This window comes from Chanos chanos, chromosome 4 (assembly GCF_902362185.1).
Source record: "Chanos chanos chromosome 4, fChaCha1.1, whole genome shotgun sequence".
Taxonomy (NCBI): Eukaryota; Metazoa; Chordata; class Actinopteri; order Gonorynchiformes; family Chanidae; genus Chanos; species Chanos chanos.
This window is the reverse complement of record NC_044498.1, coordinates 31,951,737-31,975,044: the sequence shown is the minus strand read 5'-3', so window position 1 is coordinate 31,975,044 and position 23,308 is coordinate 31,951,737. Positions and strand designations below refer to the sequence as shown.

Sequence of the window (23,308 nt, the reverse complement as noted above, 5' to 3'; positions counted from 1 at the left end):
AATAGTCATTTTTATGAAGGATGTTTATAAACTTTGAGATTAATATTTAAACTTTTACAATTGCAGTTGCCACCTAAAATGTGTTTTTAAATCTAAAATATTACAAAACATAGTAACAACATACTTTTAAATGTTTCAAACAGAATAATTAATATTTAAAGATAATTTCAAAAACACATTACAAGAGCTTGAAATACATTTGTTAATTAAGCTGAAAAAAACCCTGAGCTGTAAGTAGAAATTGGTCATTATATTTTGGACAATGTTTTTAGCCTTATTCTTATTGTTATTCACAGTAAAGTCTAGCCATCATACTTTATCACTATTAAGTCCTATTAAGAATGAATATATATTACTCTGTCTTCTTTTTCAATTTATTTATTTATTTATCATTTATATGCACACCTGTTGGTTGTGAAAGGATCTGGTGAGGCATAGAAAGGTAAACTACCACTCAAAACATCAGATTTGATGTCCTTTATTAGTGCCGATATCCACAACACAGATATTGTTCTGCCCTCTATTGGTAGCATTGTGTAAAACACCCAGTAAGGCAGAGAATAGTGCATGAGCTTGCTGGAGCACTTGTAAAATTCATCACAATGATGTTTGAATTTTTTTTTTCTGGTTATATGTCTTGAACAGACACTGATTTCCATCACATCACATTACAGCACATTGACTGAACCACAGTATCAAGAGATACTGTTTCCCATTGCCGTGGAGACAGAAGAACTCATACGAGATGTTCAGATCTAGCATACCACATTCATTAAAAGTGAACTTCTTTCCTTTACAGTATTGTTATTTTTTAGTAGGTGTCAGTGAAGTGGCTGACCTTAAATGTTATCCTTGTATTGTCACAACTGCACTTTGTTACAACCACTAGGTGGCAGCATAGATCCATCATTCTAAATGTGAACAGTATGGACTAGACTTCAGTTTTCTTCTACAGCAGTGTTTCTTTATCCTTCAGCTGAAGACCCACCACCCTGTGCATTCTGATCTCTCCTGGCCCTACCACACCGGACTCAACTCATCAGCTATGGATTAAGTATGTGATTAGTGAGCAGGGAAAGAACCAGAATGTTCAGGTATTTCATGAAATTATTAGCATTGTGCAGCAATGAACTGTTTGACTCTTTCCAGTGAGTGTTGTCTGTACCTGCACCTGCCACAATAGAAGGACTAGATAAGTTTTGCAAGTTTTGCTTATAAATTCTCTACATTAAATATATGTAGACATCAGCTGCTGATTTTATCAGCCGTGCACATCTAATCCAAGTAATGTTTTTTTTTATCAGTAAGATCAAATACATGCTCTTTGAGATTCTTCCGGAAGCTTAACCAAACCTGGAAACTGTCTGACCTTCCGGTCCATCTGGACCCCTCACCCTCATTCATTTAACTGTCTCCTGTTCTTCTGTTCAGCTGGCTCCCATGCCAAGGAGCAGATTACCAACCAAATCCTCTTACAGATCTGAGACCAAACCAAAAAAAAAAAAATCCTTCTGACTTCTGTCGTTATACCTAACCTTATAGGAATGCCTGTCATTATACCTAACCTTATAGGAATGCCTGGCTACACTGTGTCATTAGGGACTATCAGCATATTCCTTCACTGTACCTTCTCTCATTACTGTAGGAATGAAGTGGTCTCTGTCATGGGTTCTTTTGATTCTTACTTCCCAGAAATATCCACAGCTGACTGTTTTCCAGCCTCATTGTGTTCCAAAGTCTTGCATTGTAGAATACATTTTCAGTTGTTTCTGTTCTCTCTTGGGCTGGAGATGGAGTGGATGTGTATTGACTGGTGTTGAAACAGAAGCCAGAGAATTGCTTTGACTGTATGTACACAGTAAAGGCTCAGGTCTGTGGTGTGATCTGTTGACTCTCTAACGACGAGGCTGAAGCTCTTTATATATTACACTTACACCCTGCACTTAATCTGAAGAGGAGGTTCTGGACCTGTTACGCCCATAATGTGGACGACACAAGTGGCTAACATGTACTTAAGATCATTTGTCTGATTAACCTTCAGGTAACATTTTGAAAACCATTCAGACACACACACACACACACACACACACACACACACACACACACACACACACACACACACACCTATTCATAGCTGTATTACCAGCCAGTGTTGTGCAGCCTTAAGAGAGCCCACGCTGTAGATGCCTGTGGCATTGTGGGAGAGGGAGATTTCTGGGTGGGTTTGGTGTGTCTGCTGGTGCCAGGCAAAGCAGTGTGGCGTGGTGAAAAACATGCCTGCAGCTGGCGGGCAGAGGGATCAGTGCCACTCTAATGAGAAGCATTACTCAAACAGTAGGTGTCAGGGCAACACCGACTCAAGCTGAGGGAAAGAGACTGGTCGACAGTACTCACACACTTACAACCTGTGGACCGCTAAAGCTACGAGTCCTGCATCTCTTACACCATTCAAATACACACAGCCACACTGTCACACAAACAAAACACACACAGGACGAGAGGAATTACACAGAATGACAAAGGGAAGATGGATTTTGTGTCTTCGACAGCCGGTTTTCTGTCTGAATGTATCACTCATGTAACATTTGGGCTGTGTGGAGCTGCAGTGGCTGTAGTGGGAGAGCTAGATGTGGGTTGTAGTTTTTTTGTTCTTTTTGAATGACATGACAGTGCTGGTGATTGTTAAAAGCAGAAAGCAGTAAGGCCATGTGTCAGGAGCTCTTTTTAGGGAGGTGCTTTTCTACACGTCCTCTTGACTGAGTGAGAAAAGCTTTTATCGTTCTCCTCCGGGGGGAGAGAGGAGCAGAACAGTCCCACAGTGACATCACCTGCTGCTCCGCTGTCTTACATCACCACTCAGCATCGCATTATTATCACTCTTCTGTTCTCTCTCTCTCTCTCTCTCTCTCTCTCTCTCTCTCTTCCCCTCTCTCTGTCTCTCTCTCTCTCTCTCTCTCTCTCCCCCTCTCTCTCTCCCCCTCTCTCTGTCTCTCTCTCTCTCTCTCTCTCTCTCCCCCTCTTTCTGTCACTCTCTCTCCTTCTTTCACTCTCTCTCTCTCTCCCTCTTTCTGTCACTCTCTCTCCCTATCTCTCTTTCTCTCTCTCTCTACAGCCCCCCCTGTATTTGGTACCCTTCCCTGTATACAAATATGTATTGGATCTTTAGTCTAGAGGCTTCTCCCTTTCTTCATCTCTCTTCTCCCTTTCTTTATCTCTCTTTTTCTTTGTCTCTCTTTCACTCTTTGTTTATTCTTTTGCCCTCTTTTACATCCCTGATACTCCCCCCCCTTCTCTCTCTTTCTTTCACAATCCAAATCTCATTTGGGAACTGTGGGGGTCCATGGCCCCTAGGAACCACACTGTTAGATGTTTTTGTGTAAGAGACAAATGTGTGTGTATGTGTGTGTGTGTGCGCGCGCATGCATGTGTGTGTGTGTGCATTTGTGTGTGTGTGTGTCTGTGGGGCTTGTTATTTTAAGTCTTCTTTGTGTTCTGTGTTCTATTGCCTGGGGGATTGATCCTATATTCTGATTTAAATGTGTGTAACCTCATCTCTCTCTACACTCCTGTGTGTGATGTGTATGTTTAATAAACTCTCTTCCTCAAGCACACTCACACAGCTACAAACACAGAGATGCACCTAAAAGACTGATTAAACTACACCAAGATGCAGTCCTCAACTGTACACACCAACATGTAATCCTAAACTTCCCAATGTTAAAGTTTTCATATGATAAAACTTGTTGAGAAGCTGCTAATGGAGCTGTTTTGGGGCATGTGAAATGCTTCCCCTCTCCACCACTGGAGGTGTCACAGCTCATTAGTCATTCCTAATGGTTTTGACTCAGCTTTCATCAGGAGTCTCCCAAACTTTTCTCCGACACACACTGTGCTTCCTTTACTCCTTTGTCACAGAGTTTTCCTTTCTCACAGTTTTAGTTTTCAGATCCCAGCTCTCAGCAGAAGAGTGGAGTGTGGAAGTCTTTTCGGAGAGATGTTGTCTGACCCTTGCGGTGTGTTTGCAGAGGGTGTAGAATAAAGGAAGTGATCAGACAGAGCCTGCTGACTTTGCTCTGAATGGCTATGTATTACTCTGGCTCTCTGGGCAGGGCTACAGTGATGCAGGGCTTGTGCTTTCTGTTCAGACCCAAACAGATCAGCCTTTTCTGGTTCTCCTGTGTGTTAGGCTAGTACCAGACTCCTGACCTGCCTCATCTCCATGGAACAGACCAGCCCACTGGTCTAGGGTGTGACAGGTGAGATACAGAGAGAGCGTACTTCTATATCATATTTTAGAAAATAGAAATAGTGTAATTAACATTATATCTACAAACCCTTAGATGAGATTAAATACATTAGAGACAATGATGAAACCTATGAAGACCACAGACCTATGTTCTCTTGAATTCCCTTACACACACTCACACAACACAGTTTAGATCACAAACAGTGCTTCATATGAAGGTCATTCTGTGATGTAAGTGGTACCTGACTGAGCATAGATGTACCATGACTGGAGCACTAAAATGTAATCTTTACATAAAGGTCAGGAGAGGGAGAGAGAGAGAGAGAGAGAGAGAGAGAGAGAGAGAGAGAGGGAGAGAGGAGGCCTGTTACAAGAGATTTAATATACATTAGAATAGGTTCGTATAATGTAAAGGGCAGGAAGAACAATGGTATATGAACTCCTCAGCTGATGCAGAAACATAGAGTTAATATAGGCTGCAAGGACTCTGATATTTCACACACACACAGACAGGATACAGTTCAGACAGTCTAAAAGTAGCACCCCAGTGATGAGACCACCATTAAGAAATCCTCAAAAATTAAAATGAGTGTGTGTGTGTGTGTGTGTGAGAGAGAGAGAGAGAAAGAAAGAGAGGGAGAGATACAGAGTATGTGTGAGAGAGAAGGAATCTGAGTGTGTGTCAGAGAGACATAGTCAGACAGAGAGAGAGAGAGAGAGAGAGAGAGAGAGAGAGAAAGAAAGAGAGAGAGAGATACAGAGTATGTGTGAGAGAGAAGGAATCTGAGTGTGTGTCAGAGAGACATAGTCAGACAGAGAGAGAAAGAGAGAGAGAGAGAAAGAGAGAGAGAGAGCAAATGAGAGAATGAGAGATTGTGAGAGAGAGAGCTCATCCATGCCTGTTCGGTCTGTAGATGCAGAGCAGAGGGGACCTTAAGCTATAATTATAATTATTGAATTGACTGAGGAGATGATAAGAGGCAATAACATTTTTAAATGTCATCCAGGAACAGGCACAGCACAGAAATGGTACACTTCAATCCCCCTGTCTGTGTGTGTGTGTGTGTGTGTGTGTGTTTGTGTGTGTGTGTGTGTTTGTGTGTTTTAACATAAGATGATATCTCACTCTTGACGGTCACTGTGAGTCCATAAGTCATTTAACGTTTTACCCTCTTCATGCTAAAGTTACTCTATGACTGCTGCAGATAGCGAGTATCACGAACTGTCTCTCATTTTGCCATCTTGTTCACACTTACAATGGCTCTCTTGGCTCTATTTAAATCCTTTCAGACGAGGAGACGTCTGTGTGTGGAGCGGGGAGTTTATTCTGGGAGAGGAGCGTGCTGTGTTTTGGAGCAGCTGCTGGTTGAAGAGGGGTATGAATAAGGGGTGTCATTTTGCAGTGTCAGTCAGTCAGAGATGAGCTACTCTCAGCTTTTGTACACACGTGCTACACAGATGTACCGTGAATATGAAATGCGAGGCATGTAACTCTTTATCTCCCTCTCTACTGCGTCTTTGGGGGATGCTGTGGATGTGCGGTTGGCTTCATGGGGAGTCTGTTCCATGGAGAGCAGCAGGAGATTTTGACAGGAGCTGAACAGACAGACAGGTTTATTCAAAATGAATGAACTAAAAGGGTGGCACAAACATTTGTCTGGCCATCGGAGCGTGGTCGATCAGAATACGGCTCCTTTGGAAAGTGTCGTTTCTTAAATAAGATGTCTACGTTTATGACCAGAAGCGATAGTAACGCTATAGCTCATTTCCAAACCTCTCAAAGATTACGACCACTGTAATCACATCTAATTTCTGTCCTGTAGCCAGCTCTTTTGATTTATTTTGTTATTGATCTTCCAGCTTTGAGTCTTTGCCTTGATTTAGTGTGTGTGTGTGTGTGTGTGTGTGTGTGTGTGTGTATCCATGTGTGAGAGTGTGTGTGTGTGTGTTTGTGTGTGTGTGCACCATGCATGAATGGGAAGTCCTCACTACTAGGATATCAGTGCAAACCTGTGTGTGGGTGTGTGTGTGTGTGTGTGTGTGTGTGTGTGTGTGTGTGCATGTGTGTGTGTGTATGCATGTGTATGAGAGTGTGTGTGTTGTGCACATGTGTGTTTGTGTATATATGTATGTGTGTGTGTGTGTAAGCGTGCGTGCGGGCATGTGTGTCTGCGTGTGGGCGTGTGTGTGTTTGTGTGTGTAAGAAAGTGAGAAAGAGAGAGAGAATTAACAGTCTAAAAGCTTTAACTCAAACAGTGCTGAGAGCAGACTGTCATAAGCGTATGGTCCGTGATGTCCTGGTACAGCTCCAACAAATGTGTCACCTCGTTAAAACAACACCTCCCTGCTCCACCTTCTTCTGTTTGCACCCCCACCCGCCGGCCGACTGTCAGACCTGCCGTTATGTATTTTTCATCTCCTCCCGGCTGCAGCAGTGCTCATGTTTACTGGGAGATGAGTGCTTTCAAGTCAAGACTCAAGAATCAAGTGTGAGTCTGTGTGGCATTTCTGATCAGTACTTGTAACTGCATGAGCTTTGTCTGTCCATTCCTCTCCACTACTTCTGATTCCCCTCTCTCTGTCTTCTCTTTCCTCTATTTCTCAAATACATGTCCACAGTCTGCAAATGTCGTTTTAATTTCATCTCATGTTGATTGTGCATGTTTTTTACGAGTCTGCATTGCCTAACAATATAATGTAAATTTTAATGTAAATTGTAGACCTTTTATTTTTTTGGACATAAAATGTAACATTTGGTTGCAGTAATTAAATGAAATTTATAGAACAAGGAAAACCAAAGCACATCATATTAGCTGTGTATGTCACTATGGTAAATCTAACTGTACTATCTGTCACTGCACACCAATCTGATCTCTCTCTGCAACTGTATTTGTCTCACTCATGTACCTCCACTACAGTGTTTTTGTCTGTAGTAACACCATGAGAGATTATTAACATGAGTAATATAATGATTTTTTGTGTAGGATTTTGTTACTCAGCAAAAGTTTAATACAAAACAAGTCAAACTTTACCCCCCCCCCTTCTTTTTTTTTTTTTTGAAAGAAAGAAGCTCCATCACCCCTGAGAATAAATTACTTTCTTTTTTCAAAGAACAGTATTCTGTGGAATATTCTTTTCACACATATTGGTAAATATTAATCAGTTTGGCTGTGGATATTGAAAACAGTGTGATTGACAGGCAGACCATTGTAAATCTAGCCCAAATCCGTGAGCCTGCTCTTCTCTCCTATGATTAATACTTCATAAGATGTGTCCAAAAAAGAGATGGTAAAAACCAGGAGATAAAGTCTGTAATAATGTCGTGACAAGAGTACATGTATGATAATTCCTTGTTATTGGGAGAATGTAGATTTAATCAGTGGATCCATTAAGTGCCCTTTTGAACACTCAGGCTAATTCTCACATGATTAAATTGTAATAACTGGGAAAGTGTGAAAGATCTTTGGATTGCAGCAGGGATTTTCTGTACCTTTCTCAGTGTGGGAAGTAATTCTGATACTCTGACATAGTGTGTGTGTGTGTGTGTGTGTGTGTGTTTGTGTGTTGGGCCAGACTATACATATATTTGGGATTTCAGTGTTTGCAAATTCAGACTGTCGACCGGATTACTCCTGATGGATGTAACTCTGGTTAGAGATGGTCAATACTAAGGGGTTCAGGGTTAAAGGTTTGGGACTGTGAACTGGGACTATGGGGTAGGGCTATGAACTGGGATTGTGTACTGGGGTTTTGGGGTAGGGCTGTGGACTCAGAGTGTATACTTAGGCTGTGGACTGGGGATATAAACCGGGACTGTGTACTGGGACTGAGGAGTAGTGCTATGGAATTAATAAGGGCTGGTGTGCTGGAGCACTCATACAAGTCTGGAACTGTTGGTTATGATTAGACAGTTAGTGCCATCAGAATTTATTTTAGCGCATGACAGCTGACTCATAACCTCTGCTTTTATAATTTCTCATAGATTGAACTATACTGGTCTCTCACAGCAATTGAGATTTTGTGTGTTTGTGTGTGTGTGTTTGTGTGTTCGTGTATTTGTCTGTGTGCGTGAGTGTGCGTGTGTGCGTGTGTGTGTGTGTGCGTGTGTGTGTGTGTGTGTGCATGTATATGTCTGTGCATGTGTGTGTGTGTGTGTGTGTGTGTGAGAGAGAGAGAGTGCGTGTGTATCTAACTGATGGTGGCAGAGAGTGATGAAGTTTGCGTTCTTCAGACAATCTATCCTGACTTCCTGAGTGGGAGTGCTCTGATTGGCTGATGCTCTGAAGTGCTCTTTAATGAGATTATGAATGAGGTCCCAGAGAAAGGTCATCCTGCCAGTCACTATGTGTAAGATGAGGCTTTCAAAAAAGCAGCTCCACAGCGAGTGAGGGTGAGGAAGGAGAGGAGAGGGGGTGATAATGCCTATGTGAATGTGAAAAGAGGAGGTGAATCAGAGGAGGTGCTGTAAATTGTACGTGCACATGACTCTCTCTGCTTGTTATCTCGGATTTTGTCTGAAATGTCTCACATTACTAATTATCACTCATTCTCAAGTCTCCTTCTCATTTTATGCTGTAGTGAAACTTACAACACTCTAATGCTCAGTATCTGGTCCTGAGTTACTTTTTTTATAGTTTATTTTAAGATGCTGTTTAGTAACCTGGGTTTTCTATATTTGGGTGTAAACTTTATTCGGTTAAACGGACATATGGTTGTATAAGTGGGGACTGATCCCACATGCAGAAAGACGTTTTGTCATCTCAAACAGCTCTGTTGTAGACTGTCCTCCCCACAGCTCCTCTATCAGAGGAGATATTTTTGAGAGGAAGGGGTAAGACAGCGAGAGAGAGAGAGAGAGAGAGATAGAGAGAGAGAGTGCGACCACCTGTGCAGTGACTGCCTCTCGAGTCTTAGCGATTCTCGCGCTCTGGAGAAGTGCGTCCAGACATTTCCGGACGATTGTTTGTATTGCTTTGATCAGGGTGAGTAAAAGGCGGCACGCTTGCCAAAGGCTCCGATTGGCTGGTGAAAATCCATGGAGTCCATGGTTGCTAGGGCGACCATAATCACTTCTAATTCACAGCATCTAGTAAAGCAGAGAAACTGAAGGCTGAGGGGGAAAGAGCGAGAGAGAGAGAGAGAGAGAGAGAGAGAGAGAGAGCGAGAGCAAGAGAGCGAGCACATGCTGTAAGCAGGGATAAATAGAAAGCAAAGCAAATGAAGAGAGAGAGTATTAGAAAAACAGTGTGAATAAGTGCAGTTTTTTTCCTCTCTCTCCCTCTACTGGTAAACTGCTTCCAGTGTAACAGCCAGTGTGTGCGTGACTGGGGTCAGAACTGATTTGGAGCTTCAGTGGTCTACTGGTGTATGCAGAGCTGAATGAGGTGTTTGTTGTGAGTGACTGACACCTGAAGAAAAGAGAAGACAGAGAGAAGCAGACCAACACCTTTTTTTAACTGATCCTCACTGACGCTGAAGACTCACACATCAGCACTGACTGACTGCTCTATCTATCTCTCTGTCTCTCTCTGCACAACTGGTACTGCTCTCAGGATACTCTTTATTGTGTACATATTTTTTCTTTTCTTGATTTATTAACCAGGTGTCTCATTCTCTATTTATTGTGTCATACTCTGATGGTTTTTGGTGCCTAATTTGGACCCTTTTGATGACTAATCTTGATTTTTTTTTTCCTTTTTCCTGGAAGTGGCAAAAAAACAGCCTGAAACTTTAACTAGGTTTTGTTTTGTTTTTTTCCTGTGAAGAAGATAGAGAAGTGTGTCAGTCTGAGGGTGCCGCTGAAATTGTTTTTTTTTTCTTCTGATTTTGAGTCCTGCTGAGGTGAGCTTGCTGTCTCTCATCTTGAGCGCCGGGTTTGGAGACATTTCACCCCTCCCACACCCTGTTCCCTCTCAGCTCCAGCAGAGACAGACTCTGAGCCAACATCCTGTGTCTCTGCTCCCTGGAGGACAATCTTACATGCCTGAGAGAAAACATTTGCGCTAATTGCTTTGTTTGACTTGTTTTCCCTAAACACTATATTTACCTTTCTCCTGGCGAACAGCGAGAGCAAACCCATCCACTCCCCTCAGAGGCAGTGTGCTTTGAAAAGAAGAAGAGGGGGAAAGAAAGAAAAGAAGAAAAATAAAAAAACAGTGGAGCAGCTGAAGAGAAATCCCTCGCGTTAGTCAGAGAGAGTCATGGTCGCAGACCTGAGTTTACTCATCGTTTATGCCAGTTTCCAGCAGAGTCTGTGAAAGCCTTCTGTAACAGAGCAAGAGAAGGAGGCGGGGCCACACCTGTGATTGACAGCCAGCGCCCCACAGGTGGAGCGAAGGAACGTCTGAGGACAGGATTGAGAGGAAAAGAGAGAGAGGAAGAGAGAGAGAGAGACAGAGAGAGAAAGAGAGGGAGGGAGACAGAGAGAGTGTGATAGAGGAGAGTGGAAAAAAAGGACAAGAGACGAGAAGGAAAGAGGTATAGCAGCAGTCAAGCTTCCTTCACGCTTCTTTCCTCAGTCACTGGTCCAGGGGAAACAGGCTGATACAGCTCCGTCAAGATGAGCCAATGCAGGAAGAGGTGCAAAAGGCAGCTGACCAAAGTTGCTCGCTACTTCTACAGATTCCTCACCGGCACTCTGACCCAAGGTAAGCCCCTAAGAACCTTCCCCAGAACCGGGCTGCTTCGGACCAGCCACGTGGCATTAACAAGGAGAAGACCAGACAATGGCTCCTCTTGTAAGAGAAAAGGAGCTCCAGAACATTCTCTGATTGCAGTTCAAAGTTTTTGAAGCGTGATGTAATGTAGTCCCCTGCTGTTTGGGAGCAGAGAGGAGAGGAGAAGAGGGGTCAGGGAGGCTTTGTTTCTTTTGAAATGACCCCAACCTGTTGGGGAGAGGTGTGGCATTGCCTGTGTGGTTTAATTTCTGCAGGTGGTTTTCTGGTGAAAGGAAAGCGGTTGAGTTAGAGTTCTTCATAATGGAATCTAATTTCTATGTGGAAAGTCCAGCCATTCCCACAGACGTTGAGAGAAGACTTCATTGTGACCTGTTATGGGTTCTACAGGGCAGTGCCTGTGATGTACGGAAATGAAATAAACTGAACCGTGGATGTAATGGTTACGTTAACAAGCTCACGTCTTGTGATATTTGTCATGTGGATAGGATCAGCATAAAAAGGCAGTTGTTCATATAGGAGCAATTTTCATCAGTCAGTCTGAGTATGACAAGTCACTGTACCTGTGTGTTAGATTCCTGCTTTTCCTTGACTGTTAAATAAGACAGTAACACGGTGTCTGTACTGAAGTCATCAAATCTGTTCATTTCTCAGGTACTGAACTGTAGTCTTAAATCTTTAAAAATTCAATCTGTGTTTAAGAGAACAGAAAGTTAGAAAGATGTTGAAACTGTATCTTTTCTATCCCATTTTCAATTATTGGCACACTCCTTCAGTGTGACTCTTTAAAAGCATTTGTTTTCATAGGTGATATAGTTCAAATAATCCTGAAATTAAATATTGTCGTACGCGATGATTCATTCAAGCAAGCTGGTTAGTGTGATGTCACTTCCTCTTATTTTTTACACAAAAATATACAGTAATATATATATATATATATATATATATATATATATATATATATTTTTTTTTTTTTAAACTGAATGGTGCTTCCTTTAAATTTTCAGAAAAATATCTGTAATCCTGAAATTTCTCTCAGCCTCTCTAGTTTTGAGTGGAAAGGTGAAAATGACCTTGATAAATATTAATGTACACTGTGATGTTGTACAGTGTACAAGCAGTACAACGTACAACCATTGTACGAGAAAGCCCTAGAAATCCATCAGCATGTTTGAACTCCTGCACCTAAAAACAACCAAATTATTATTTAAAAAAAAAAACAACAGAAAAAAAAAGAAGAAGGGATGGGGGGCAGAGAATGGGAGTATACACTTGAAGTTTACCCTCCCGACAGTTGCCATGGATACGGCTCTCCTGCTTCTCCACTCTGTGAAGTCAATGCTAGCCTGGCCTTTTGAGAATGGAGACTTGCTGTGGCTATACAAAAGAGTGATTTCATTAGGGCCTCTCTGTCATGATGTTTAACTTGTGGTCATTTCAGTCCGAGATGCTTTTGTTCCTTTGTGCTTTGAACAAAATAAGATATTAGTGGTATCAATTGCTGTCTCTTTCTCTTTCTCGCTGATATTCTGTTATTTACATATTCACGCTTACCATTTAATGTGTAATTAATGTGTGAGTGAACTCTTTCTTATATTTCCTGCTCTGAATCTGAACTGCCTTCTTAATACGATGTAGCACAGTGTGTCCACAGATTATATTTCTGTTATCTCTCTCTCTCTGTGTTTGACTGGAACGCTATGTGCTTGACCTTGTATCTCCTCTGAAGGTGTCCTGTGGCTCTTCAGGGCTAAACAGGGTTTCTCACAAGAGACAGAAAGATTCACCAGACTTCACAGAGACAACACCACAAAGAGAGAGAAATACTACACAAAGACAATGCCACATGAGCAGAGCAACAAAGAGAGAAAGGCACCAACTGTGAAACACTAACACAGAAACACACAGAAAAACACACATAGAATAACAGAGAGAGAGGGAGATGCTAAGAGAAATACAGTGAGACAGCAACACAGGGACAACAATACAAACCAAGCAACACGGAGAGAAAAACATTTACAGAGCAACACGCAGAGCAAAACATAAAGGCAATGCTACAAACACAGCAACACACAGAGAGAAACACTAACAGAAAAACAGAGAAAGAGAGAGAGAGGGATAGAGAGAGAGACTAATGACACAGAGACAGGAACAGTAACAGAGAAATGTGGAGAGAAAAAACAGTGTTCCATTTCATATGATCATAATGTTCATCCCCACAGGAAGTTCATTGTATCACGTCCACAGACCATTCAAAACTATCACATGGAGCCATGGTCCTCTTCACTGTTAGATGTGTCATTTACCAGAGTCTCCACACTTGGCTCCAGAAGTTAGCACTAAACAGTTCGAAAAGCTTAGACAGCCACGCTAACACAGAGTCTGCTTGCAGGGGTCGGACGTGGTGTTTTTCCTGTAGTAGTTTAGTGTTTGGCATGCAGATCCCAGGTCTGAGGTAAAGGGCAGAGAGGAGGCGGAGCATGTCTGATCTGGGCTATGCTTTTCTGAAGAGACGTGATGGTGAAAAGCTCTCTAACAATGTCCAGCGTTGTGAAATGAACCTGTAAATCCCCAGGGAATGTAATGTGGGAGCGATTTTTTTTAAAATTACTTTCCCTAATGCGAGCAGTAGGTTTGAGTATTAAACAATCACAAATGAACGTCACAAATGTCACACTGTCACAGATGAAACAGAGCTAACCTCAGTAAGGAAGAGACACAGCTCTGTACTGTGTGTCTGTGGGTATGACATCAGCTCACCCTGACAGACAAAGAGTGTTGGTTACACTCACACCATTGAGTGTGAATCCAATTTACACTGCACTGTTAAATGGTGACTGAGTAGCAGGTCTGCAGGTATCTGTAACAGTAAGAACACAAGACCCAAACACATTTTCCATGGAACAGAGTTTGCTTTCTAAATATGATGAAGGGCTATGAATTTAGTACAGAGGCAGAATAAAAATAAGAGCAGAAATTCTGGTTGTTCCAACGTGTAGCTCTGTGTATGTTGAAGGAAAACAGATTTAATGGAAGAAGATTACATAAATGTTGTGGAAGAAAAAAATTAGAAATTCAGAGATGAATGTTTGAATTGAATTTCCATCGACTGTACTTGGCTGTAGCCAAATGCAAAGAAATTGTTTGAGATTGCTTGTTTTTTTCCCCCTACAAATTCACCGGACTTAGTCTGGAGTTAAAGCACCTTCAGAAACCCAGCAGGGACATAGTCTCAACTGTCTGGCTCAGTTTTCATCACTGTTATGTGAAGAACTTAGGTAAACTACCATTTTATTTATTTATACTTTGTATTTTTCTTGTCTAGACTCATCCCTTGATTTTTATTCTAGGTCTGAAACATAGTCAAAAGCCGAAAATAATGAAACCCAGTCTGGTGAGAACAGGCTTTCACACTGTGATGCGAGACCTGTCTTGGATTTGACTCAGCTGGTAGCAACACCATTTTCACAATAAACAGTTTCACAGAAATCTCCCAGGTGTAAGGGAGAAATAAATATCCTTGGCGATAATCGGATTTGTCAGTAAAAACAGTAATTAAGACATAACTCTTGTCTGTGAGGACCAAAAACATGTGGAGCTGCTGTGTGTATGTGCGTGTGTGTGTGTGTGTGTGTGTGTGTGTGTGTGTGTGTGTGTTTGTGTGTGTGTGTGTGTTTGTGTTTGTGTATGTTGAAGGTTGACCCATAGGGGTCAAACTAATAAATTTACCGCAAAACCACTCCCCTCACCTTGGCATGGTCTGTAATTAGAGTTCATTTTATTTTCTTTCTGTCGTGTGTTTCAGCTGGGGAGAACCGTGACCCATGCTCTGGGCGTTATGTGTGTTGTCTAGCTAACCTTTCAAAACAAAGTAGAAATACTTTGGTAAAAAGTTCCCTTTTTACAATTTCTCTCCTCTTTTTAAAGAAGAGTCATTGTAGCCTCACTGCTGATCCTGATTTTTCTCTTTCATAGTGAGAAGTGGGGGAAATCAGAAAGTCATAATTAGGTTAGATCACTTTGGTAAAACTGTTTCATATTGTCATTCAGGCTGCCTTTACTCAGACTTGTGAAGGAAAAGTCTTTTTTTTAATAAACTCCTCTGTGATAAGCATTGGATGAAGTTGAGATTCAGCTTGAACGTTAGACTAACATTAGAGAAACAGTGAAAGGCTATTAACAATGAGGATGACTGGTTTATAGTCAGTCTTCACTCTTATGCTATTGACATGCAAACTGTCAGCCAGCATCAAACATCCATTCCTGACAATAATGTCTTGACACAGTCAAAGCTTCTTCATCATCACCATCATCATCATCATCATCATCATCATCATCATCATCAGATTCATCATCATCATAAGCAGCAGCAGCAGCAGTAGCATCATCATCATCATCATCATCATCATCATCATCATCACCATCATCATGAACAGATCCATTGTATTATACCAGTTTTTCAGACTATACTGTATTTTGTGTGTGGTTGAACCTGTTCTTCACAGATTAGCATGGGTGATGCATGTTTGGGAAATTGTTGCTCAGTTTCATGGTGAAGTAGTCAGAGTGTGTGTCCTGCTCCTATGTCTGGCCATGCTTCAGAGGGAAAGTCATATATTTTACTTTCTGTCGACCGTGAGTAATGTGTTATGGCTTTGTCGTTCTGCCAAAGCAAATGGAGTACGGTGTCACAAAGCTTCATTAGCGTTACCATTAGCACATTAATCTCTAATTAATAACAGGTGATTACGAGGTCCATATGGCGTGTAAACATATTTGCATACCAATAACCGTTTTCATCCATGCTGTCCCTCACCATCTTATATTGCTTTTTTCTGCTCTGGCTTGTATATCTGCTCTACACACATCTGACGCTCTCTTTTGGTTAGAGGATTGTTTGACAGTTTAGTTCAGGAAAGACTTGGCTTAAGACAGTATTTTAGACATATTTCAGTGTTTCTCTGTTTGTTTTCCTGGGCAAGAGCCTTTTTTCAGACTGTTTACATGTGCGTACAGGTGGGGCATGACATTAGACGAGAGGCTGCTGCACTCTGAGAACTATGATAGGGTATAGACCATCCCCGTCAGTTCTGTGGCATTCCTCCACTGATCAGGAGGTAAAGGAATGGTTATGAATGGAAACAGGGCTGAGAGTCTGTGAGGCTGTCTCATTACTTGGTTTTAAATATGAGTACACCACACTCATGTTCTGATTGGTCACGTTTTCTATACATCGCATCCTTGGCTCATGATCATGTATTCGAAACAAGAGAAAAATGTTAAACATTTCTATGCCGATGGATACGGAAACTGTGTTTATCTATTTATATGCCGTTTAATAATCGTCAAATCATTTCCAGGTATAGTAGGCGTCAGTGTAAATACAACTTTTTGGAATTAAGCTTTCACAGCTGGATTTGCTTTGCCTTTACGTTAGACTAATGTCATGGCATTGCCTTTACATTAGTCTGCTGAAACAGAAAAAATCTGAATTAAACAACAGTCTAACAGAGTTTTGGTTCAGAAACTTAGTCCTGCCAATGGAGCCAGTCAGTTATGCCTTTTTCTGTTGCTGTTGTTTTTAAATTAAAAGATTTTTTGCAGCATCCATAAAAGGTATGAATAAAACATGAAGTGTCATGATCAGCCCAGCTGAACAGTGATAGTTTCGGGGGTGTTTTGTGTGTGTGTGTGTGTGTGTGTGTGTGTGCATTGGGGAGGGCTTTATTACAGTGCTCTGGCATGACTACAGTGGCATGATTGGGAAGAGAATGAGTGCAGGAGCTGTTTATTTCCACGAGGCAAATCAGTCAAAAACAATCCACTCTTTTTGTTATTTATTTATTTATTGATTTATTTATTTAATGCGTATGCTCTTCCTCATGCAGGGTCATTTGGCTGAATTGATGAGACTCAGTCTCAGTGTTGACTTGAGGGAGTGTAAATCCACTCTGATGGCTGACACTAATTTTTCTGGGCACAGATCTGACTCTCTAACTTTAGCCCTCTGTCCTCATTCAGCCCATTTACAGCATGGAGCACAGAAGGTTCTGGATTACCACACCATCCGTGGAGCTGGCATCACAGGACTCAGTAATGCTAGCTAATGTGTGGTGACAAATGAGCTCTGAGAGGGAAACATAAAAAAAAAAAAACCTTTCACCCTAAAACAGAGAGACTGTTTGAGGGAGAGCAGTATTTCTCATGCAACACTCCTATTTCACATGCAGCTCTCTGACATGATGTGCATCATTTCAAAATAATATAGTCTGTGTGCGTGTGCATGTGTGTGTGTGTGCGTGCATGTGCGTGTGTGTGCGTGTGTGCGTGTGTGCGTGTGCGTGTGTGTGTGTGTGTGTGTGTATGTGTGTGTGTGAATAGTGACAGAGAGTAGACAAACATGCTCAGAGTTTTATTTAAAGGCTGTGGGATGTGAAGATTCTCGGTTAAGCATTTAGGTGCTAATTGCTTTTCCTAAACTTCTTTTTTGTTTTGTTTTTTCAACATTTCCCAATTTTCACTTGCGCTACTCACATCTCACCAGCTTCACTGAGTCTATCAGCTTTTTCTATAAATACCTGACAGATGAGCAAAGTTCAAAATACTCATGAGATTCACAAGTGTATTTTTAGAAAGCACTGGAAAACAGTAGCTTTGCAAATCTTATCCTTATAATCTTATTTTAGAGACACAGAAAATGGCTTGAATAAAAGATGTATGATAACTGCTCATGGAGTTTTTAATGAGGAGAATTTCAGTGTATACCTCTTCAAAGGCAGATGTTCAAACAATAGCTTTAGGTCTTAATTCTGTGTTGGTTATATATTTTAGTGTTCATCGAAAATCAATGGTATCTTCCCTCCTCCAGACTTCAGATGAAATAAACTGCTTTAGCTGTGGCAGGTCAAGAGACCAGGCCAAGTGTGTGTGGCTTTGTTTGGAACAGACTGTGTGCTAATGGTGTCACACTTCTCCAGCTGTCACACTGATAATTCATCGTCTCATTCTGCCCAATACAAGTTAAAGCCGTACATGTGAAGGCCAAGACCACACTGTACACTCTCACTCACTCAGCAGGGTGCTGAGGCCTATCCCCAGCATTCATTGAGCCAAAGGTGGGGAAACACCCTGGACAGGTCGCCAGTCTATCCATACTGTACACACTGTATTTAATTAAAGCTATACACATGAGCACTAGGCACCCACCGTACACACTGCATCAGGTTAAAGCTATACATTTGGGACTGAAGAGCATGTTTGGGCGATGTACACTCAGCAGTGATACTACGGATAACGATATTTCAGTGCAGATCCTTGTTCTTTGTTTGTTTGTTTGTGTAGGTTTAATCTTTATGGGATGTGCAGGTTTAATCTTTATGGGATGTGTGGTGAAGGTTCCAGAGCCTGTGAGTATCTAACCAATCCCAAGTTGTTGGTTCCTCAGCGTGTGGAGGTCTTGAGTGGGAAGGTTTTCTGAGACTCAGTCTCTCTTTTTTTTTTCGCTGCATTTCTAACTTGGAGGATCTGAGCTGCTTTGGCCCTCAGGTCACTTCTGGAAAGGCTATACCTGGCCTCAGGCCCTTATTTAGTGGGTGTCTAGGGTCACGGTGGGGTCAGACTGCTCTGTTTCTTCTTCTCTCCATTTCTCTGAAAGTGAAACGAGCTCTCATTGTTCTCCTCTGCTGTTTGTCGTATTTTTCTCTCTGTTCTGGCCATTGTGGCCGAGAGATAAAGCATCCAAGGAAACTCTTCTTAACTGAGCTCGGTGTTCCATCCCCCCCTCCCTCCCCAGCTGCTGCCGGCTTGAGCTGCTGTACGTTTTTAGCAGAGAAGAATGAAACTCAGGAGGAGCCAGTGACTGTAACAACATACATATGCTGTGTTTGTGGAAGTTTGAACACCTCTGTATGCTTGTCAGAAAGCCTGTCAGCTTACCCCTCAAAATAATGATTTCACAGAATAAAAGGGGGGGGGGGCTACGAATGTGTAATGGTTCCCATGGAAACCAAGTCAACCATCTTCAAACTCAAATATGCAGATGTGCCTGTTGTTCTCCCCACTGTGCCATGAACACTCAACAAACATAGAGTTTTACAAATGATCTGAGAACAGGATCTACTGAGGAGAGAGTATTTTATCAAAGAAAGGATCGCTCTCTAATTTCCCAACAGAAAACATGCTTTTTTCCCCATGTAAGGAACAACATACCCTCTATCTGTCTGGTAGTTATGTTAATGATCCTCAGGAAAAGACAGCAGTGTGGCAGGCTTTTGGGTAGTAGAGATTGCGTGTGCGTGTGTGTGTGTGTGTGTCTAGGTGTATGTGTGCATGTGAGAGAGAGAGAGTGTGTGTCCTTGACCAAGCCACCATCACTCTCTCTCTCTCTCTCTCTCTCTCTCTCTCTCTCTCTCTCTCTCTCTCTCTATCTCACACTCTCTCTCTCTCTCTCTCTCTCTTTCACTGTATCTTCCACTTAGAGAGAAGTGTAAAACATCACCTTCATCCATCATAGAGGCCTACACCTCTGCCCACCTGCTAAAAATAAACCTCCTATTAGCAGATGTCTGCCTGGGGAGGGATCAGAAGAAAATGAGATGGGGGGAGATAGAAGGGGGAACAGATGAGAGGATGAGGAAGTGAAGGGGAGAGAAGGAGAGATGTTTGGTTGGGAGTGCTTCACTGTACTTCGTCACTCTGTGTGGACTCTTAGAAGGCAGAGTCAACTGTTAATTAAAAGGAGGGCAGAGGAGGTCCTGATGTACAATCCAGATTAATTGATATGATCTGTACAAGTCTTAGTTACAACATGACTGATCCAACCATAGGCTTTTCAGTGGCTTATCTTATTCTCTTTGACATCTGATACTAATACGTTCTGAATGTACGCACAGCCTGATTGATTTGATTAATCTGAATTGAATTCAGTCAAGGTGGCGCAGCAAGAAGGTCTCGGGTTCGATTCCCGGCCGGGCGGTCAGGGTCCTTTCTGTGTGGAGTTTGCATGTTCTCCCCGTGTCTGCGTGGGTTTCCTCTGGGAGCTCCGGTTTCCTCCCACAGTCCAAAGACATGCAGGTTAGGTGAATTGGAGACACTAAATTGCCCCTAGGTATGATTGTGTGTGTGAGTGTGTTTGTCTGTGTGTCTGCCCTGCGATGGACTGGCGACCTGTCCAGGATGTTTGCCTGCCTTTCGCCCTATGACCGCTGGGATAGGCTCCAGCACCCCCCGCGACCCTAATCAGGAGAAGCGGCTTAGATAGTGAGTGAGTGAGTGAATTCAGTCAAATTTGAAGAACAGTTTTACACCACCTCTCTTTGGTGAGGAGAAAAGGTTCCCTGGCTCTTATCATTCTACAGCAGTCTGATTCCAATCAGTGAAACGTTTGCTCTGGACTTATTTGTTTCTACATTAGGTCATTTTCCGTATTAAGAGAGGTCTGTTTCGGGCACTCTGTGAATCTCTTTAGGCCCTTTCAGGGTTTTGGTTCTGTCTTCCTCAGCCTTCCCCATGCAGAGCTCCTGAGATGTAATTGGCAGTTTGTGGTAACAGCGTAGCTTGTGAAGTGTTTAAGATGAAGAGAACGGTTTTTCAGCACACAGAGTGACACCAGTTGGCACCCATGCTGACAGTGAGAGTGGCTAAAGCTTTGTGCTATCCATGGTGCTGAAAACAGCTCACAGATAGAACCACACTCTCCTCTCTGTGTGTTCCTCTCTTTCTGTCTTACACACACACACACACACACACACACACATGCACATTTTTTTTTATTTATGAGCTCCAGTCTTACTGTGCTGATGTGGCTGTTGGTGTTTAAAAATAAAAGCCCATTACACAGTAAGCATTATTTCATCCTGATCAGCACAGGGAGTAATTACAGTCCCTAGGGAGCCAGACTCACTGTGGCCTCTCTCACCTAGGACACAGCCTCCCTCACCCAGGACACAGCCTGGTCTCTCAGCCAGGACACAGCCTGGTCTCTCAGCCAGGACACAGCCTCCCTCACCCAGGACACAGCCTCCCTCACCCAGGACACAGCCTGGTCTCTCACCCAGGACACAGCCTCCCTCACCCAGGACACAGCCTGGTCTCTCACCCAGGACACAGCCTGGTCTCTCAGCCAGGACACAGCCTCCCTCAGCCAGGACACAGTCCGCTCCCCCTCCTGTACAGACAGAGAGAGAGACAGAGATGTACAGGGTTCAGAGTTGTCTAGGGTTGGAGCTGTTTTAGGACAGGCCCTGCCATTTCTGTGTCTGTTTACCCACAGCCGTTCTCTCTCTCTCTCTCTCTCTCTCTCTCTCTCTCTCTGTCATTGTCTGTGTGTGACGGAATGGAGTGTGAACATAAGACAGAGGGAAGGTGGATTTATTCCAACTCCCACTGAGATTACACAGACAACCTGCCACACTGTTCTGGTACACACAGAACTGTACAGAACCTCACCGCTCTAGTACACACACAACTGTACCAAACCACACTGCTGTAGTACACACAGAACTGTATAAAACCACACTGCTGTAATACACACAGAACTGTATAGAACCACGCTGCTCTAGTACACACAGAACTGTATAGAACCATGCTGCTCTAGTGCACACAGAACTGTACAGAACCGCATGCTATCGATTTCTCTCTTCACTGACGGATAATGGGCCTGTGAGTCCTTCTCCACCTCGGAGCACAGCTTTGCACCTTCGGCCGTGAATAGGAAATTTCAATTTGCAGTTAATGGCTCCAGCTCCTGGCTTAAAGGAGGAGAGAGTCTTTGTCGTAATTTTTCTGTTAAATTATTAATTTATCAGTAATCTCTTCTTTTGGAGCCTGCATGGTATTTATTAAATGCTAACTGGTTCAGAGGAACTGTGTATTGTGCTGTATGCAGTGTCATGCTTATGAGAGGCAAGTGAATAAATATGACTGAGGTATTAAATGCCTGCAGGCCTTTTTCTACCACTCACACTCTCATTTCCCAATGCACTCAACTCCACTGCCCAACTGTTGATTTGTCACCCAGATTACTGTGTGTGTGTGTGAGTGTGTGTGTGTGAGAGAGTCTTTGTCTGTGTATTTACCTAGAGGTGAATGGATCAATCACAATGCAGACATAAAACAGTATAGCTTGATCAACCAGTCAGAACCAATGAACAAATGAGTGACTCTCCTGGATCAGAACTGTAATGGAATGACCTTTTATGGACCCTCTCCCTCTTTCACTCTCTCTCTCCCTCTTTCTCTCTCTCTCTGTCTGTGTATGCGTGCATGCGTGTGTGTGTGTATTATGGAATGAGCTTAGGGGTATTTCTGAACCTTTTTTGCAGGGGCATTGCTGACAGAATCCCGTGGTGATAACAGGTAGTCTACTCTAAATGAGAGTGACTTTCTTTATCACCATGGGATTGAGTTGCTGAGGTTGAAAATGTGTAAAACTTCAAGTTTAGCTAAACAGAGCTGACCTTCAGAGGCACGTAGCTCTGCCCCATAAACACACACACACACACACACACACACACACACACACACACACACACACATTCACAACAGTGGCATATTTAGGGGAAATTGTGGTCAGAGACACTAAAAGTGTTCCAGGCTTCCCCCTGAGAGGTGCCTGCCACTTCTAATGAGTCAGTCAGCCATGAGAAAGAGAGAGGACCTTCACAACAATGACCTTGAGAAGCTCTGCCAGTGACCTCTACAGAGCGTAGCATACAGGGAGAGAGAGAGAGAGAGAGAGCGAGAGACAGGGACAAGGACACAGAGAGAGGCAGAAACTGAAAGAGAGAAAGGTAGAGTGAGAGAGAGTCAGAGAATGTCAGAGTGAGACAGGCAGGGATAGGGGATTGGGACAGAGAGAGAGGGGGAGAGAAAGAGAGAGAGAGAGAGTGGGTGGACTGAGTCACTTGATCATTCAGTCACACTTTATATGTCAGTTCCTTGGCATTCCTCCTACAGAATAACACTTCATTTTTTGTGTATTTGAATAGTCTCTCATAGTTGTCTTTCTTCTCTTTGCTCTCTCTATCTCTCTCTCTCTCTCTCTCTCTCTCTCTCTCCCTCCCTCTCTCTCTCTCTCTCTCTCTTCTGGCTGCACCTGATGTTTCAGACTGAAGTGTTAGAGGTTGAACTCTAATAGGGTAGAAAAGAACCGAGCTTTGTATGTAGGGAAAATAGAAGTCAGCTCAGTGCCGTTTCGACTGTCACCAAGATCTCACTCTCACATCACTGCATGTGCCACAGAAACACAGCCCCGTACACAAGCTCACTATTATAATTAAGATGTTATAATCCTGGATATTTTACCCTGCTGTCATAGTCAGTAGAGAGCCTCCTCCCAGAAGCTGTCAGTCCTGTGTGTCTCACCGTGTGGTGGGAGGTTGTCAGTGTC

General features: G+C 42.8%; 1 protein-coding gene across 3 annotated transcripts in view; it reads left to right on the top strand.

Annotated features, from left to right (window-relative positions):
* LOC115809371 (Kv channel-interacting protein 2) overlaps positions 1-23,308 on the top strand; it is a 113,796-nt gene that overhangs the window by 40,930 nt on the left and 49,558 nt on the right. The window contains exon 1 of one of the 3 annotated variants that reach the window (XM_030770980.1): positions 10,806-10,893. The exons of the other annotated variants lie outside the window; for them this stretch is intronic. Coding sequence (XP_030626840.1) covers positions 10,806-10,893 — 88 coding nt within the window. Of the gene's footprint in view, positions 1-10,805; positions 10,894-23,308 lie in introns of those variants that run through there. 3 annotated transcript variants of the gene reach the window in all.